The 19,614-nt window shown below is 46.1% G+C and overlaps 1 protein-coding gene across 1 annotated transcript in view; it reads left to right on the top strand.

Annotated features, from left to right (window-relative positions):
• The window catches only part of LOC147718421 (uncharacterized), a 59,643-nt gene that overhangs the window by 29,476 nt on the left and 10,553 nt on the right, over positions 1-19,614 (top strand). Inside the window, exon 6 of the mRNA XM_086967198.1 lies at positions 589-1,316. Within this exon, the coding sequence (XP_086823324.1) occupies positions 589-1,316 (728 nt within the window). The remainder of the gene's footprint in view (positions 1-588; positions 1,317-19,614) is intronic.

Raw genomic sequence — 19,614 nt, 5'->3', positions numbered from 1 at the left:
ATCAGGTACGGGTACCGACAATCACTCGAGGCCTACCGGCAACACAGGAAAAAGGGGGGTTTGTAGGAACTTTAACAGGGGGAAATGTACTAGGCCTCAGGGGTCATGCAAATTTAGACACAAATGTAGTGGGTGTGGGCAATCATCCCATCCTGAGTCCACGTGCAGAGCCAAAACGGGTGATAACGGGGGTAGAGGAGGCGCCAAACAGGTCTGACATAGTCCGAGGGGCGCCTTTACCTACCCCGATTGATACCCTGGCAATGATTCCCTGGCTCAGCGAATACCCGGATCGTGCTTCCGCTGGGGTGTTGCGGAACGGGTTTTGTTATGGTTTCCGCATCCCAGTGGGGGACTTTCAGGGTGTAGCAAAATGTAAAAATCAGATTTCGGTCTTACAGCATACGACCGTTGTACAGGAAAAGATCCGGAAGGAGGTTACTCGAGGTCGAGTCGCCGGTCCATTTAGTATACCGCCAGTGGCTAACTTTGTTTGTTCCCCGTTAGGGGTGGTCCCCAAGAAAGACCCGGGTGAGTTTCGGCTGATACATAATTTATCAGCCCCACGTGGTCTTTCCGTAAATGAAGCGATAGACCCGGAAGTGTGTTCGGTGCGGTATGCATCTTTCGATGAGGCCGTAGCCATTTTGAATCGCCTGGGGCCCGGTGCGCTGATGGCAAAATCTGATATTGAGTCAGCGTTCCGGTTGCTCCCGGTACATCCAGACGATCAGCGTCTCCTGGGTTTCATGTTCCAGGGTCATTATTACATGGATAGGTGTATGCCGATGGGGTGCTCTATATCGTGTGCCTATTTCGAAAAATTCAGTAGTTTCCTACAATGGGTCTTCACAAAGAAGACGGGTTTTCGACATGTGATGCATTATCTTGATGACTTTTTGTTCCTGGGGACAGCCGGGGATCCGGAATGTGGGCAGGCTTTGGCTGCATTTTGTGTCTTAATGAATCAGTTTGGTGTTCCATTGGCACCAGGTAAGACTGTGGGTCCCTCGACTTGCCTCGAGTTTCTGGGGATCGAGTTAGACTCCGGAGAGGGTTGTTTTCGTTTACCAGGGGACAAAGTGTCAAGGTTCAGGGCATCCCTCCAAATGTGTATAAGTAAGTCTAAAGTTAAGCTGCATCAATTACAGCAGTTAGTGGGACAGTTGAATTTTGCCCTAAGAGTTATACCAATGGCCCGCCCCTTTTCCCGCTCAATCGCTCAAGCCATGGTCGGCCTGAAGGAGGGTCATCATCGCACGAGACTCTCGGCGGAGGTTCGCCAGGACATGCGCATTTGGTTGGCATTTCTGGCGGTTTTCAATGGTCGAGTTGTCTGGAACAAGCCGGCCGTGTCCTCTGAGGAGCTGGGGTTGTGGACAGATTCAGCAGGGAGCATAGGTTTTGGTGCCATTTTCGGCACTCGATGGTCTGCACAGAAATGGCCGGCATGGTGGCATGACAGTGGACTGACAAGTAACATTGCTTTCCTGGAACTTTTTCCCATTCTGGTGGCCCTGAGAACATGGCCTGAGGGGTTCAGAGATCACTCTGTGGTGTTCTGGTCTGATAATATGACCGTGGTTGAGTGTATCAATAGCCAGGCAGCACGATGCAAATGGATTTTGAGACTACTCAAGGAAATCGTACTACTGTGTATGCAATTGAATGTGCTATTTAAAGCAAGACATGTCCCGGGGGTGTTGAACCAGGCGGCTGATGCCCTTTCTCGTTTTCGTATGCAGGCCTTCTGGGGTTTTCTGCCCACAGCGGACCCGGAGCCGGCACCCTTTCCCGAAGCTCTTTGGTCTCTCGGTGCCCCGAACTTCGTAACCTCGTGGGAGAGAGTTTAGCACCCAGGACGAGGAAGGCATATGAAGGGGCGTTCCGTTCCTATTTGGCCTTTTTGGGGACTGTTAGAGGGGAACTTTGGGGCCAGGAGGAATGGGTAGTGAAATTTCTGATGTCTTTACATCGGGCAGGGAAATCGGTGGCTACGGCCCAGAGGCATCGGGCTGCCATTTCCTTTGTTGCTAGGGCTCATGGGATCCAGGACCCGACAGCGTCTTTCGTGGTACAAAAAGCGCTACGTGGGTGGCAACGCCTTGAGGGTCGCAGAGTAGATGAGAGGCGCCCGATAGGTTTGGATAGGTTGGCCCTATTATTATCCAGACTCCCTGCAACATGTTCATCTCAGTTTGAGACAGTGTTATTCCGAGCCGCTTTTACGTTGGCATTTCATGGGGCTATGCGGGTAAGCGAACTAGTGGCGAGGAACAAGCAGGATGTGACGGGAGGTCTGTGCCAGGAGCACGTCCAGATCAGAGGGGAGGCAATGACTGTCTCGTTTGTCAGGTCCAAGACCGACCAAAGTGGGTTAGGGGATTGCATAATCATACGCAGGATTCCCGGGTCCTCCATGTGCCCGGTGAGGTGTTTAGAGGATTATTTGACACAAAGGGTGGCATCATGGGGGGGGACTTTGTTGAGACACGCTGACGCCACCCCACTGACAAGGTTTCAGTTCCAGCGGGTGCTTGCGATGTCAATTACTGCCGCGGGCTTGAACCCGGGCGAGTTTGGGACCCATTCCTTTCGGATAGGGGCTGCTACAGAGGCTACAGCCAGGGGTCTGGATGTGGAACAAGTAAAACGTGTAGGGCGTTGGTCCTCCAATTGTTATAAACGGTATGTGCGGCTGCACATGTTGTGAAGCTGTAATGATGTACTCACGCTTCTTGTTTTTGTTTGGTTTTCAGTTGCGCAAGCCTGCGAGGCGGGGCGGACTATGCAGTCGACCCAACACCGGGCCAGCGGTCAGACATCACCGGCTGTGAAAAGGGAGGTGTGGGTCGTGGGCCACTCATACGTGAGGCGTGCCGCGGACGTATTCAAGGCAGGTGACACGATTCACGTGGCTGGGGAATACGGGTACAGTGTGTCCTTCTACGGAAGAGGCGGTCTCTGTATTGACCAGTTTCAATCATTTTTCGAGGGTTTGTTAGGGCGGACGAGGTCACCGCCGTCTGTAGTCATAGTACATCTTGGGGGCAATGATTTGGTCACCACTGGTAGACGACTTCTTCTCGAGGCGATGCTTTCCACTGTAAGTTGGTTAGCGAGGAGAGTTCCAGGGTGCACAATTGCGTGGTCCCATTTGATCCCACGGAAAGTGTGGCGGGGGGCTTTTTCTGTTTCTGCTTTGAATCATTCTGTAAGAAAAATTAATAACAAAGTGAGTAGGTTGTTCCGTTCCAATACACTGCATTCTATTTCGCACGGTTGTATTAATGATGACAGTATGTATTTGGGGGATGGTGTGCATTTGTCTCGGGTGGGGAATGAGTTACTCATAGGAGACTTCATAGCTTGGCTGAAGACGTTAAAACATGACCTCTAGGTAGGAGTTTTGTGGGGGGTCCGGATAGCCGGTCAACTATCCGGCCTGTGGCGGTAAGGTCATGATCGGTGAGCACTAATTGGAAGATCCCTATGAGTGGGCGTCACCCATTACGGATGGGAGCGCTCGGGGGAGGTGGCCATTGGCCCCTCAACGGGGAGGCGGTCCCTTCTAAGGATGGGTCGCCGAAAGGAAAGGAAAGGCGGTCAAGGCCCCTTCCTGGGTAGGAGGGGTTACAGCCCCCTCCTGGGGAATTTCCCGGGGCCTGGACGTCTGCGACGGCAGATGTGGTAAGTTGTGTGGGGTTTGGGGGGGGGGGGGGTCTACGCTACCTTCTAGATACCTCACACGAGTCCTCGTACGACCTTTAAGTGGCGTCGAGTTGTATTGGGGCCCCCGTCAAGTCAAGGGAAATGGGTAGTTGCACTTGAGGTACGCCTCTGTGCGGTCGCCCCTCACAAGTGAGGGGGATACTTCTGGGTTAGGGATCTTGAAACCGGTGACGACCTTGCCGTTGGCCCTTAAACGTTAGGATGTACAATTTCAAAATTTCAAGTATAAGTTTGGTAGGATGTTAGTTCGGCTAGGAGAACCTTTGTATTAGAGAATATGTTAAGGTTAGCCAAACATCGCAATGTGGTAATGAAATTGTACATAATATGAAACTTTTGATTTAATGTTTTAATTTTGTTTCATATTTTAATAAATACGGCCGGGAGGGTCACTCCCTCCCGTCTTCCAAAAACTTCATAACGGTTTCCAGTTTCCCATCCTTGGGGATTGTGTTGAGAGGGGGTGGCGGGTATCTCAGCCATATGGAAAGGGGCGACCATTCGGTCCCCCCGAACGTATGGCAGAGTGCCACGATCCCCCCGGGAAGCCATCTTGGGCGGGAGGCGAGGCTCGGCTGGTATGCCCGAAGCGGCGTAGCCGGGGCGCGCCTTTTCCCGCCCTAGAGTGGGTTGGCCTAGACACTGACGCAATCGGCCACGCCCTTGGGGCAGGCAGGGGCGGGTTTACGCCCGCCCTGAAGACGGATAAAAGGAGCAACAAGTCAAGAAAGCATCCTCTTGTTCCTGTGCTCTGAAGCTGCACCTCCTCGCTGCACGTGAGCTCGAGACGGAACGAAGAGCCAATTTTGACCCACCCACCAGCCCCTGAGGACAGCAAGTAGTTTTTGAATAAAGTTGATGTTTAACTCTGATTTTCGTTTACAGGTTGTGGTTATTATCGTGTTGACTTTGAGTATGCAATAAACAATGGTCAATGTGCGTTATGTTTTGCAAAATAAAGTTATTCTGCTTTAGTGTCATCAGTATGCATGCTTTTAATAAAATTGTGTTGCTACTGTCTTTTTTCAGGATTTAGTCATTTAGTAATTTAGTTAGCATTGTCGTATTTATTTTGGTCGGGCGGTAAGGTCATGATCGGTGAGCACTAATTGGAAGATCCCTATGAGTGGGCGTCACCCATTACGGATGGGAGCGCTCGGGGGAGGTGGCCATTGGCCCCTCAACGGGGAGGCGGTCCCTTCTAAGGATGGGTCGCCGAAAGGAAAGGAAGGTCAAGGCCCCTTCCTGGGTAGGAGGGGTTACAGCCCCCTCCTGGGGAATTTCCCGGGGCCTGGACGTCTGCGACGGCAGATGTGGTAAGTTGTGTGGGGTTTGGGGGGGGGTCTACGCTACCTTCTAGATACCTCACACGAGTCCTCGTACGACCTTTAAGTGGCGTCGAGTTGTATTGGGGCCCCCGTCAAGTCAAGGGAAATGGGTAGTTGCACTTGAGGTACGCCTCTGTGCGGTCGCCCCTCACAAGTGAGGGGGATACTTCTGGGTTAGGGATCTTGACACCGGTGACGACCTTGCCGTTGGCCCTTAAACGTTAGGATGTACAATTTCAAAATTTCAAGTATAAGTTTGGTAGGATGTTAGTTCGGCTAGGAGAACCTTTGTATTAGAGAATATGTTAAGGTTAGCCAAACATCGCAATGTGGTAATGAAATTGTACATAATATGAAACTTTTGATTTAATGTTTTAATTTTGTTTCATATTTTAATAAATACGGCCGGGAGGGTCACTCCCTCCCGTCTTCCAAAAACTTCATAACTGTTTCCAGTTTCCCATCCTTGGGGATTGTGTTGAGAGGGGGTGGCGGGTATCTCAGCCATATTGTCCTAAGACTCCTCCCCCTCCGGTCTCCAGGCCGGAAGAGGGGAAAGAAAGTTGCTGGTACTCCCTCCACAGCGATCGGGATAACCTGTGGTGAACTGGGGAGCACTGCGGGTCAAGGGAAGAGTGCAATTAGCAGGTAACAGTAGAAAAAACATGTAAACACTTTAAAACGCTTTTGTTTAAAAATCACAGTTTACTAAAATGACTGATATACCATCAGTGCTAACGAACAGAATTACTCAGCTTGCCTGGCCAGCTGCGAGCGTCCATTAGGTGACTTTAATAGTCATTTATGCTCTGATATCGGACAAAGCATGGGAGACACTCCTACATGCTAAGTATCAGAGGAACGGCATATGGAACATTCCCCAGACAGGTATGATTTAAATGCCCTCTTAAATACTTATGATCTAATTTTATACTTATGATCTAATTTTTACATTAAAGAATGCAGCTAGCCCTCCTAATAGTTATTACCCACCATCTTATAAAGGTAGGGTTTGTGCTACAACTATTGATTTTATTTTTGTCTCATCATCCCCGGGGAGTATTATATATATTTTTTAACAATTTTACATAGTCCTTATAGTGATCATAATCCTCTGACTTTGGGGCTGGTGGTACAAGGTTCCTTGTTAGTACAAGCCAACAAGAATATGGGGACTATACTTCCGACTCATCAGAGGAGGCGCCTGAGGTGGTTGCAGGTGGATACCAATGACCTTAACCATTACCTTTTTAAATTGCGGCACCAGATCTTGAAGTGCCTAGAAACATCACCCTCAGAAGACAATATAATTAGTTCATTTATTGTAATTGCTCAGTCAGTTGCTAGTCCGTAGATGTTTTGACAGTGGGTGCTCCAAGCTACTCACCAACCTTAAAATGGCCCTGAAACAGAGTCCCCGTAATAAATCATGGGTATCCAGCTGCCGCATTAACTATAAAAATGAGCTTAAGGAATGGAGGTCCTCATTACAAAAACAAGCATGGGATGAGCTGATACAAGCAAGTGAACTAAAATATAGTACCTTCTTCTGGAAGGTCATAAATAGCCCTTGTTTTTCTGAATCGAATAAACCGAATCTAGGTTAACAGTCATTTCATTCATTTTCATTTCATAAACTTTATTCTGTAACTTGGTACCCATAAAAGCACAGTATCATAATTAAGATAACAATCAAAGAAATTGAAAACACATGGCGGTGTAAAAATCCACAGTGATAAAGCCTCAATAGATTAGTTACATAATAGAAATAACTTCATAGGTTACTGATGTAAAAACATTATATCAACCTTCAATTATACAATGATAAAATCTTGGGGATCGGACATCGATTTACGTCCTCTAAGGAATGTACTTGTGCGAAAAATCAACTCTTCATCAACCAAGGATATTATGCACGAGTACATCTTCTCCAGTCTGATAGGCCCCCCTCTTTTAAAAAAATTGAACTAAAAGCCACTTTGAGTATTTTGTATAATATTTCCAAACAAATAGAAAATGTAATATGGATTGACCACTCTTTCCATCGCAGGGGCATGGTATAGGATTAAGAATAGAGTGGTATCCAAGAGGAAAACATAGTGCAAATCTGACAGTTTCTGCTTTTAGGCGGAATAATAGGCTCCTTTCCCAATGACTCATGGGTAAGGTGAGATATATTGCTAGGGGATAATAGGACTGTTCGATAGTCATATAACTAAGAACAGTAGATTTCTTAGATTCCAAATCCATCCTTTAAATATTATATAGAGAGTAAAAAGCATCTCTCAAGTCCTTTTTAGACACAGTTTCAGCTAAGCTTGGGTCTATGAAAATACATTCCTTATTAACACTGAGCAAACATTTTTGCACAGTGCTCAACCAAGGCATATCCATCCCTTTGTCACACGTGAGACAATCATTATTAATCTCTCTGGTAAGGGAGGCTGCCTGGTTCTTCCATATTGATAACCAGAAAAGAGCAGGTTGAGTACGTATAAAGTCAGATATAAAGTTAAGATTAAGTTCTCTGTGGTAAATATATTGCGGGGTCGAAATTGGGATGCCCAGCATTTTCCTGCAGAACCTATTTTCTTCCTGCTGGATACAAGAATACAGTACCCCAGATTTCAGCCCCATATGTGGCCACAGGCATGCACTGTAATTTGTAAATTTTTTGGATAGCTAAGATAGCTGCAATGGTGCTAGGGCGGGGAAGGCTGAGGATTGAGTTGGTGGCCTTTGAGAACTTTCTCCTTGAGTGAGCGAAATGCTCAGTCCAGGAGCCATTCGCATTAAAGACCAACCCAAGATATAAAAAAATGCAAGTAGGTGTCAATTTCTGGCAACCTACTGCAATAGAGCTCAACTCTCGCTTCCCAGGGCCGCAGGGCATTAAACATTTTTTTTTAAATTAACGCACAGGTCCAGGCCATCCATATACCTTACAAAAGTTTGAACTAGAATACGCCGAGAATTTGGTGTACAGCCTATAAGGACCGCATCATCCGCAAATAATAGCACAGGAATTGGTTTACCATTAATTAAGGGGCGTCATTAGTTACAGTTTTCAATGAGCTATTCAACCCATTGATATATATATAATAAGAAGAAGGGGGGCCAAGACACAACCCTATCTCACCCCCTTCCTACTTTAATAGGACCCGAGACCTCTCCACCCATTCCGATCCTCACCTGCACCTGAAGATCTTTGTGGAGGTACGCTAAGAAGTATACCAATGGCGCATCCAGCCCATATGCCAAAAGGATTGTCCACAGCATTGACCTGTTAACAAGGTCAAATGCTGAGGAAAAATCCATAAATGCCAGATAGACTGGAGACTTCCGTGCAATGGTATATTTTCTTATAATCAAATAAAGATTAAGGCATTACTCTGTGGTACCCACCTTGCTACGGAATCCTAACTGGCATGGCTCTAGGATATCATTCTCTACTGTCCATGTTAATATTTTATTATAAATAACTCTTTCCAATATTTTAGTGTATTATCAATTAATGATATTGGTCTATAATTACTAGGTTCGGTCATGTCTCCTTTTTTAAAAATTGGAACTATAATACTCTTAGCCCATGTTTCAGGTAAAGTGGCATGAATTATACTGTTAAAAACATTCAAAAGTAGTGGGGCCCAAAAGTCTGGTTTCCACTTAATTACATCGATAGGCAGCCCATCTGGGCAAGGTGCCTTATTCCCTATACTCTGATTAATAGCTTCTTCCACTTCAGACATGGCTAGCTTTATAGTAGCCAATGGGCCGGGCTCATAGTATTCTGTCTCTGGTTGGGGGTTGCATACATTTTAGAAAAATGTTTTTCCCACGCTTTACTGGAGATGTTACAGCTAATGGATGTTAATATCTGGCCCATCGACATAAGGTCTTTTACAGCAGACCAAAAAATGCTGCCCTTTTTTAAGCTAACGGCCTCAGAAAGAGCTTCCCAGTTTTGGTTAGGAGAGCTTTCTTCCTATTCGAGATCGCTGTGCTGTATTCTCTCCTTGCCAACTGAACATCTGTTCTAAATCTTGGATTAGATGACAGCATCCTACGCAGGTTCCTATTGGCCAATGTACATTCTCTGTCAAACCATCTTGGAGTACTTCCTGCCAAGGATGCAGGTTTTGACAGTAGAGTTTTTGTGGCTTGACAGAGTTTAGAAAAATCATGAATAACCTAATCATGTATTGGTTGCAATGACAGGCAAGAATTTACAAGGTGCATATCACCCTTAAGTAATTTTTTGAACACTTCACCACTATCAACACCCTTCCATATTAGTCTTAGATTATCAGTTGAAGGTGTGAGATTCGTGGCCCCGCATTCTAAAGGGAACACGGATCTAGGGGCTGAGCTCAACCCTATTTTAATAGGGTTGTGGTCCCCATGATCAGTGGCAATGCCTCTGCGGCCTTTAACTGATCTTCAAGAGAAAAGAAAATCAATAGTTGAACAACATCCCCTTCCCCTGAAGGTTGGTGGTGTGTGCTTGGTTGCATTAGTGCCTCCAGCCAAATCCATAACATTAGTCAGGCTATGCGATCTTAGGAACATTGCTGGCTCTATTCCCCTACGACAAGAGTGTCCAGAATTGCTTATCCCTGCAACACACTCCATATTAGTGAGCTTGGTGTTAAAATCACCCCCAACACAATCCCTGTCGGTCCCTCAATATTCAACTCAATTTCTAAATTTGAAATACAATCAAAAAGCCCAATGAAGTTCCTATTAGGAACAGAGCAAAAATTGTTATTATAAAAAGTTACCAGGTGAAAACAAACTCTTCTTTTAAAAAGCACTACTTGGTAATTTTGGCTGTTTGTAGGAAGAACATTGAAGCTACCTCCAGCAGCCACATTAATCCCATTATGTAAGCCACTCAATGGTCTACCCTTTTTGAGGCTTTGTGGCTACTACACTAAAACATTGGAACCCTTCAATGTATAGGTTTTCAGTGGCCCAAGTTTCCTGGAACATGACTGTGTCATTTTTCTTTATAATGCAAAGCCAATCCTGATTATCAAGCTTGCTTTGGAGCCCCGCAACATTCCAGCCTAGAACACTTAGATTGGCCCCCCTGTTGGCCCTAGTCATGGCTGTAGCTGTAACTGCCCTATCTATAAGGGGTGAGGGTGTAATGCCAGATTGATTCTTCTCATTGACTTGTGTTTCGGGGATCAACAATGGTTGTCACTCCTGAGCATCTAAATTAGAAAGTGCATGAAATCTATACGTTGCGGCGGGAATTCAACAAAATCCCTAGCTAATATGGCTGATGGTTTGTAGAAATGGCCTAGGGAAAGTGCACTAATGCCAGTATTTCCAACAAAGGATTGCTCTCTGGTTGTCAATATACGGCGGATCAATTGCGGTCTCCGAAAATGAAGAACAATGAAGTCCCCATTAATATCCTTATTCGATTAGCCGGCCCACCCTACTCTCCTGGCCATGATAATTTCATCCATTGCAGATGGGTGGAAACCTTTATGTTTACAAAGCCTGACCGCGACTCCCTCTGACCACAGACTTGAGACACCAGCCAAAACCAACACATAGGGGCCAGAGGCAGGTGGTAGATTCAAAACATCAGTATTTGGATTTAAACATGCATCCCTAGGACGGTCTCCAACATCATTAATATGCTCACCCACATCCCTGGGACTGATGACAATTCACACTCCCTACGGCCAAGTTTGAATTATTTAAATTAAGTGCTTTCGACAAACCATGCCTTTCTCTCACAGTAAGAGTAGGTTTAGGGACAGAATGGTCTTCACGATGACCGCAGGATACACAGGATTTTACAAGGGGTGTATCTATGTAGGGAGCATTAGCTGTCAATTGCAACTCAAGACCTTGGGGCATATTACCAACAACTAGCGATAATTATCGCTATGTTGGCTTAGCGGCAATATTTCTATCGCCGAGCTGCGGCGATTTTTATTGCTTAGGAACCTTGCTATTATCAAGGTTTATCTCCTAAGCAATAAAAATTTGCCGAAATGCATGAATATCGCTTAAAGGTCAGCGATATTCATGCATTATCGAGATAATGCTCTTAGCCATGTTATCCACCTACCATTGGATAACATGGCTAAGAACTGCTCTGGGGCAGGTGTTAAATTTTGGAGATAATCGCGCTTAGCTGGTAATAGGAGATAGGGATGTCCAGTCGCTAACATCTTGGCACGCCCACTTTGCATGTCATTAGTGATAAATTTCACTGACATGCAAAGCAGGGCCCAAGATGGTCGCTATCTCCTACTAGCTGTCGCTAACTGGTGTTAGCAACAGCTAGGTAATCGGGAGATAATTTTATCTCCGCTTTCTTGGGTTTTATAGCCAAAAAAGCGGAGATAAACCCCCTTGATAATATGCCCCCTTGTTTATTAGCCACGGGTGACATCCTCCCACATCATTAGAAACATTATTCACCACCCCACCACTTAATTTATCCATAGCAAAATTCAACTCTGTTAGCTTCCCCCAAAGCAGATGAACATTTTTAGCAATCATATCCTTAATGTTGGCCAACATCATTTCGGGAGATTCTGTTGCAACCTGTGTCAGTGTAATTCTCCCAGCAGCACCCATATCAGTCACTTTTCTCCTGGGCTCGGCAATTATATCAGTCTGAGTCCCGCCAGTTTGTGCTGACAGTCTCATAAACATTTGTGTTGCTAGTTGATGGACCGCTTTTTTTGGGTTTGGGTCTGGGTTTGTTAAGGACAGCATTTTTCTTCTTTTTTGCAGGTTGGGTAACTGGTTTGATGTTTTTATGCTGCTTCGCTACTTTTCCCCGGGTATTAATACAGGGAGCATCTGCAAAAGACATGTCGGGAGAGTCCACAGGTGGCAGGGATAAGATAGCAGTGGCAGAATCAACCCTCACTGGTGTTGTGTTTTCTGGGGTTAAGCATGTTGTATTAGGAACTACTGGAACCCTCAGTGAAAAGCGTGAGTGTAATATGACTGGGTCCAGGGACAGCCGTCTCTCCTGCAATTCAATCTCATGTGTGAGGAGTGACTCGGCCCTCACAATAAAGGCATTCAGAGTACCGGCCACCCCTCTACGCTTACTCATTTTTATTAAATATTAGCTGATTATCCTGCAAACAAAGCCACCAACCACTTAAAACAGGAACAAATGCAGTCAATTGTTAGCATGCGCGTCACATTACCTTATGACAGGGTGATCTTGAATGAATTTTGGGACAACAGTACATCAGAGAGGGCAATACCAAGGCCACAGAACCAAATAGCATGGCCCAGCCCGGCCTCAATCGGCCTCTGGCGGGCTCAGACGTGCCCGGCGCTACCCGCATGCGTCCCACAATGCGGGAGTCCTGTGTCCCTTATAAGTGCCTCCTGGCGTTTGATAAATGCGGTGGCGGCGGGCACGCCGGGAGTGCTGCCGGGTGGTGTAATCCTGGCAGTGGCGGCAAGGTTGCTGAAGGGCTCTAATGGCAGCAAACAGGCAAGTGTCCCCAAAGTTGCTGCAGGGCTCCAACTCCACCAGAGCCCTGTATCCCTTATAAGCGCCTCTTGGCGCTTGCTGAATGCGGTGGCGGCGTGTTTGCCGCGAGTGCTGCATGGTGGTGTAGTCCTGGCAGTGGAGCAAGGTTGCTGAAGGGCTCTAATGGCAGCAAACAGGCAAGTGTCCCCAAAGTTGCGGCAGGGCTCTAGGTTATCATATTACTTCTGACCAATTTATTTATTTATTTAAAAGATTTATATAGCCCACAGCTACCCAACAGAGTTTACAGGCACTAAACAGGGCAAGCGAGATTGCAGATATCTGAACGAGGAATGTCTGACAAAATATCGAATACAAAAATATCGAGATACAAAAATATCGGAGCAATATCGGAATCCTATCTTCATTAAGGTAAGTACAAAAATATCGAAAAAATAATATCGAAGTACAAAAATATCGGAATCAAAAATATTGTTTTTTTTAATGTATTAATAATAATGTAAAAATAATATTTAAATACATATAATTTTACAAGTATTAAATAAAAATATTAAAACAAAATTAAAACGAATACATATACATTTAAAATAAATAAAACACTTAAAAATTTAAAGTAATTTTAATTTTTTTCATCTAATTTATTTGATGTAATGCAATATTTTTTTGTTTTTACCCTGTACGCCTGTACCCCAAAAACCCAAAACTGACCCTGAACCCTAAAAATATCCCTGTACCCCAAAAACCCAAAACTGACCCTGAACCCTAAAAATACTCCTTTACCCAAAAACTGAAAACTGACCCTGAACCCTAAAAATACCCCTTTACCCAAAAACTGAAAACTGACCCTAAACCCTAAAAATACCCCTTTACCCAAAAACTGAAAACTGACCCTGAACCCTAAAAATACCCCTTTACCCATGAACTGAAAACTGACCCAGAACCCTAAAAATACCCCTTTACCCAAAAACTGAAAACTGACCCTGAACCCTAAAAATACCCCTTTACCCATGAACTGAAAACTGACCCTGAACCCTAAAAATACCCCTGTACCCATGAACTGAAAACTGACCCTGAACCCTAAAAATACCCCTGTACCCAAAATTAATTAATATAATAAAATTACCAATTAATTATTAATTAACAATAACAATAAAGTAAATATATTAGCACATTTGCTGTAATTAATTTAATTTAATAATTAATATTATTTTGCCCAATTAATTAATTAAGAATAACAATAAATTATATATTAAAAAAATTAATATAACTAATGTAATAACATAATTAATAAGAATTAATTACCAACTAATTAATAATTAAAAATATATAAAAAATTATAACAATTAATTAACTAATTAATAGAAATTAATTACCAATTAATTATTAATTAAAATATGTACAAACATATATCACTTAATTAATTATTATTAAATTACTTCCCACCCTATTCCCCTATAAACCCATAACCCGCTACAGAACATATTTATCAATTAATCAATTAATTAAAAATAATTAAAAATGAATTCTCAATTAATTAATTAATAATTCCTACTAATTAATAATTAATTTAACATAATTAAATTACTTCCCACCCTATTCCCCTATAAACCCACAACCCGCTACATTAGTAAAAGACAATATTTAATTAAATTACATTAAAAATAAATAATAAAACATAATAAATACAATATAATATACACTAAATTTATTTAAAAATTGATATTAGTAACATCAAAGTTATTAATTTCGATATTGTTAACATCGATATTTACAACTTCGATATTACTGATAACATACCAATATCGATATTTAGACTGTCGATATTACTTACCTTCGATATTTTTGTATATCGATATTTAAAACTCGATATTTTGGTATATCGATATTTAAAACTCGATATTTTGTCTGTGTACCCTGAACGAGGATTACACTTGGTTATACCAATGGAAGGATCATTTCCAGGCGGTTTATAATCACTGGGAAGGGGAGAAATGTACCAATGATCTAGAGCCCCTTTCATGCAAGGTGCTGATTTACTTTCGTCTTGAAGAGGTTATAATTGGCATTGAGGGATTGTCCCAAAATAAGTCCTCAGGTCTGGATGAGATTCCCCTGGACTTGTTTTGTGATAATATAGATGTGTGGGCACCAGTCCTAACTAGAGTATTAAATGCAGCAGCGTTATCGTCTATGCCCCCGTCTTGGTCTACTACCACTATTGTCCCGATATTTAAGAAGGGTGACAGGGATAACCCTCCCTGTTACCGCCCCATATCCCTGGTTAACTCTACTGTAAAGGTTATGGATTAGGTTTTATTATATAGGCTTTCTGAGTTAGAAGAGGAAAACCAAATCTTCTTGGAGATTTATTATGGCTTCCGCACACGTAACTCAACAGTAGGTCAATGTTTGAACCTCTAACTTTTAATCCCTAAATATATAATCGCGAAATCAGGTTCTATTTATCTAGGTTTTATGGACCTGACTAGAGCGTTCGATAGAGTAAACCGCAATAAACTGTGGTTGTTATAAGACAAGTTAGGAGTCGAGCGTGCAATAATAAACGTTTTAATGACCCTTTGTGCCCATACAACAGCAACAGTTAGATTTACCCGAGAGTGGGGACTCACTGATAATTTCAAATGCTCAAGAGGAGTGCGTCAAGGGTGTATTCTCGCTCCGTTTTTTATTCACTTTATATATTAATGGGTTAGAATCTGCACTGATATCCTTGCAGGCCGATACCCCAAGAATAGGCAGCAGATCACTGTCAGTTCTACTGTATGCAGACAACGCTGTGCTTATTGCACATACTCCCAGATAGTTGCAAGTCCTAATGGATGGGTTTGTTTCCTTCACAAATTGGCTGGATTTGTCTCCTAATTTCTCCAAGTCATTTGTGATGGAGTAGGGTGCCAAGGGACTAGTGTTAAAATAAGGCCATTTTTCCACTAAATAATATGAAGACTTTTTCTCAATGATAAAGCCCTGGAACGCATAATCCGTGACGCAATTTTGATAATTTTCGCCCTGAAGAAATCCTTTGGACGAAACGCGTTGGCTACTTGTGTGTGAAGATTTGGAATAAAAACAAGAAAGAAAATTCCATGGCTTACTGATATCATTAATTTGATCAACATTGTTACTATATACTGTATGGTGTGCTGAACCATTGTGTTGTATTGTATAAAGTGCCTTTGGGCATTAGCTTTGGAAGCCTAGGGGTATGTGGCTTCAGGTTTCTGGCACCCACAAATGTAACTAGACCAGGATAAAGTGGATGGAGTGCAGTCAAGTGTCTTACCCTGTACCCCTGTCTTAGTATTGCCCTTGTGCGTCTGTAGGCGTCGTCTGCGGCTTGGCGTCTGTCGTCGGCGTGAGTATGACGTCGCAGGAGTACTTAGACACCGCCCTCGCGCGCTGACATCAGTTCTTTTTTTTTCCAAACCGGCAAGCGCGGATCCGGAACTTTTTCGACCATCTTTCAAAGTCACTCGACTCCGACGGTGCCCATAGTGATGCCCGGGTTTAAATCCGGCGTCGATTGTAGCTGACTGATGTCGGTTACCGACCCCCATCGCCGGTGCCTTCACTGTCTGGGCCCCGACGAGAAGTCCTGCTCCGACTACCGGGTCCGACGTCCAAAGCTAGACGGGAGTGGTCCTGCAAGCGACTCGAGCTCCGGCAGTCAGCCCCGTGCCGCTCGAGGTCCTGGTCCGGAAGGAGGTCGAGGGACCGGTCGCGGGGCCGGAGTCACCACAGTTCCGGGAGTCGGCATCAGTCTTCAGGCTCGAAGTCCTCAGGTAAGAGGCACAAGAAGTCGAAGAGGCGACATCGCTCTTCTGACTCCCCCTGAAGCTCGCGCGACGTGGCCGGGGGTTCGGGCGACACCGCCCACGCGGCTCCGCCGGAGCCGCAGGCGTTGCGGCCTGCTCCATACCCCCCGGTCCCTGGCAGAACGCGACGCCGTAGGAGACCGAGGTTTTGCTGGGTCCCCAAGCGGGCTGGGTGCTTCGGCCCCGGCGCCGTCGGGTGCTTCGGCCCCAGAGCCGTCGTCGACTTCGTTCCCGATGCCACAGGTCCCCGTTGGATCAGGTTTCGGGTCGTCGCCGGTCAACCTTACGACCTCGCCAACGGCCCCATCCTTTGACCCTGAGTATCAGGAGATGGGTGGTGAGGAGGATTGGGAGAGGTCTGAGGACCCTCTGGCACGTGAGTGCCAGTTTTACCAGGACTGCGCAGGTGAGCAAGGGGAGGCCAGTGGTCTGGACACCTCACCAGACACTGGTTTTGTCTCCCCTCCTACTGTGGCTACGGAGGAGGGGGCTGCCTATAGTGTGGTGCTGACACGGACTGCCAAGGCCTTGGGTCTTGTGCTATCCGTCGCGGCCGTGAGGACTAGCCTCCTCACTGAGGTCCTTAAACCGCAGGCAAGCTCGGCTGAGCCTCTGCTGCCGTTTAATGAGGCCTTGTCAGACGTTCTTCTGTGCACTTGGTTCAAGCCTGCTACAGGTCCACCTGTAGATAGGAACGTGGCCAGGCACCACCGCCTGGCTCCGGGAGACCCTTGCTTCCTGTCCACCCACCCCACCCCGAGAGCCTGGTCATCCAGGCCTCTAACTCCCAGACCGCATTCCCGACGGCTCCCCCCGATCGGGAATCCAAGAGGTACAAACAGTATGTGTTAGAATTGGGTGTCTCTGATTGACGCAAGTTTTCACTTGTGACAAGCAGGGACCCTCTCCTCTAAGTCAGGGCAAAGGATGACCCTTAGAATTACCCTTGCTCACCCTCTAGGTGCGTGGTGGGAGCAGCCAAGGCTATTCTTCAGGAGTTATTGGGTTAAGCATTTGTAATCACGCACACAGTAAAAGTACAAATGGACACCAGGCTGTGGATATGTAAAAATACGTCTTCTTTACATAAAAATATATCTATGCAGGTAAGACTTTATCACAAGACCAATATAACATTGTTCGCTAAGCCACAGGGTTGGAATATAATGGCAAGTTCTCGTTTGGTTAGTATGCTGCTTCCTTCTAGTTCCTTTCACTTAGAAATAGTTTTTTTAGTTCTTTGAACACATTTCCCAGCCCTCGGATCGGGTCGGGCTGGCTGTGGGGCTCGTTGCGCTTTCCTGCGCGTTGTACGAGCCGAGAAGCGGAGTCCTGCTGACTCCCACGCTTCTCGTGGTGCGCCGCGTACGGCGCGGCTGATCCCCCAGGCCGGGTAAGAGTCGTACGGCTCTGGTGTGACTCGCACTTGGATGCGAAGGAGGAGACGTCCAGGCCGGGTACGCGCCGTAGGCTGTCAGCGGGGCGGCGGACAGCGGGGAGCGTACTGGCCATGGCTGAGGCGCACAGAAATAATGGGGAAATAAAACGTTGCGGGCCCCGAGCCCGTGGTGTGCTGGTTCGTTCTAGGGCGCGACGTCCACCCTTGACTCGGTCTACCAGGCAGACAGACAAGTTGGTGCGTTTTGGTCACGGGGTGTACCTTGGGGTCTGTTAAGGTAGCAGGCGAGTTCACAAAGGCGGACGCAGCACGGGGGACCTCCGGTACGGTCCGTACGGGGGAGGATTTCCTCAATGTGCGGTGCGGCCTCTCCACAGAGAAGTGGAGAAGTGTGGCTCACTGGTTAGAGGAGGCAGACCTGGAAGCAGAGGTCAGCCCGGGACCAGGGTTCAATTCCCAGCTCGGCAGGGTCTTCAGTCCTAAAATGTCCATGGACTCGACAATTCTCGCTCCAGTGCCTACTCGATTCACGGGTTCACACTCTGCGACTCTGGGCAATAGCTTGCTTAATCTCCACAATGGCCCCTCGCGGCGGGATGCCTGGCTTTCACCTTGCGGACACCCTGCCGGGGTTATCTCACAGGGGAATACCAGGACGGGTTCCCTAAGCAAGCGCTTAGAAACCGCTCGGTGATTTGCGTTTTATAAATTCCTGTACATTTACATTTACATTTACACAGGTCAGAGGGCACAGCGGGCGGCCGGGTACGATCACAACCCACGGGCTGCCGTCCAGGCTTGGAGGTGCGCTCGTAAGACCAGGATTCCGGCGGGAGGGGGGAAGACAAGCAATCCAGGCACTCCAGTAACAAGAAGGGGCAGAGGAGCAGGAGGCCTGACCCGAGGGGCAGAGAGCGGCTCTTGGGCAGAGCGAGGCTCTCAACGGGTAGAAGAGCGAGCCGCTCCAGAGTGCCACAACTCTAGGAGGGGGTGAGGGGGGCGCAGACTTACCTTCAGCGGGAAGAACTCACGGCTCTGTAGCAGATGAGCCAAGGCACAAAGAACCCACTAGTCAGCAAAGTCTTTTCAATAATGTTCTCCTCTCCTTTCTCAGCAAGGCAGACAGCAGGCCAGTCCTTCCAGCTTCTTCTTCTTCTTCTAGTTGGGCAGAGGTTCGTTGTGGGAAACAGAATCTAGTTTCTTGGGAGCAGGGCTCCTTCTTTTATACAGTAATTATTTTGTTCTTTCAGGTCAGGGGGGCCTTTGCATAGCCTAATTCAGTTTTGAGCACTCTGTTGTTCTGTTCCTGGCTTTTCCTTTCAGTGTGAGGAGCAGGCACATCAGACGCTCTGCAGGAGGTGGAGCCAGCATATAGATGACAAGTACATCCAGGAGTACCTTGTTGACAGTCTTCCCTTTTCCTGGGCCAGGTGTCGGGCAGAGTCATCAGTCGCTCCCCAGGGGGCGGAGCCAGCATTGTGGTTGCAGACCACAGCCCTATTCAGAGTCCAGGGGCACTCCCACCTCCCACTAAGGTGTAATCCTTGCATTCACCACCTGTCATCCCCCAGCCCTGTCACTCACACAACCCAGATAGCAGATACACATCCTAGCAGAGGCGGGCTGAAATGGTTAGGCAAGCAAATGCTAACTTTCTAAAAGTAGCATTTGCATACACAGGATATTAAAATAAACTTTACTAAAAGAAGTATTTTATTATTCCGAGTTCAGGCATACTAAACATGACTTTCTACCATGTTCCCTGAGCCTGCTGGGATTATAGGGTGCAATAATTCCAGCAGCCCATCTTGGCCTAAGAGAACGGGT

Source organism: Lissotriton vulgaris, chromosome 4_1 (assembly GCF_964263255.1).
Source record: "Lissotriton vulgaris chromosome 4_1, aLisVul1.2, whole genome shotgun sequence".
In the NCBI taxonomy this organism is placed as follows: Eukaryota; Metazoa; Chordata; class Amphibia; order Caudata; family Salamandridae; genus Lissotriton; species Lissotriton vulgaris.
This window is presented reverse-complemented; position numbering and strand designations above follow the sequence as displayed.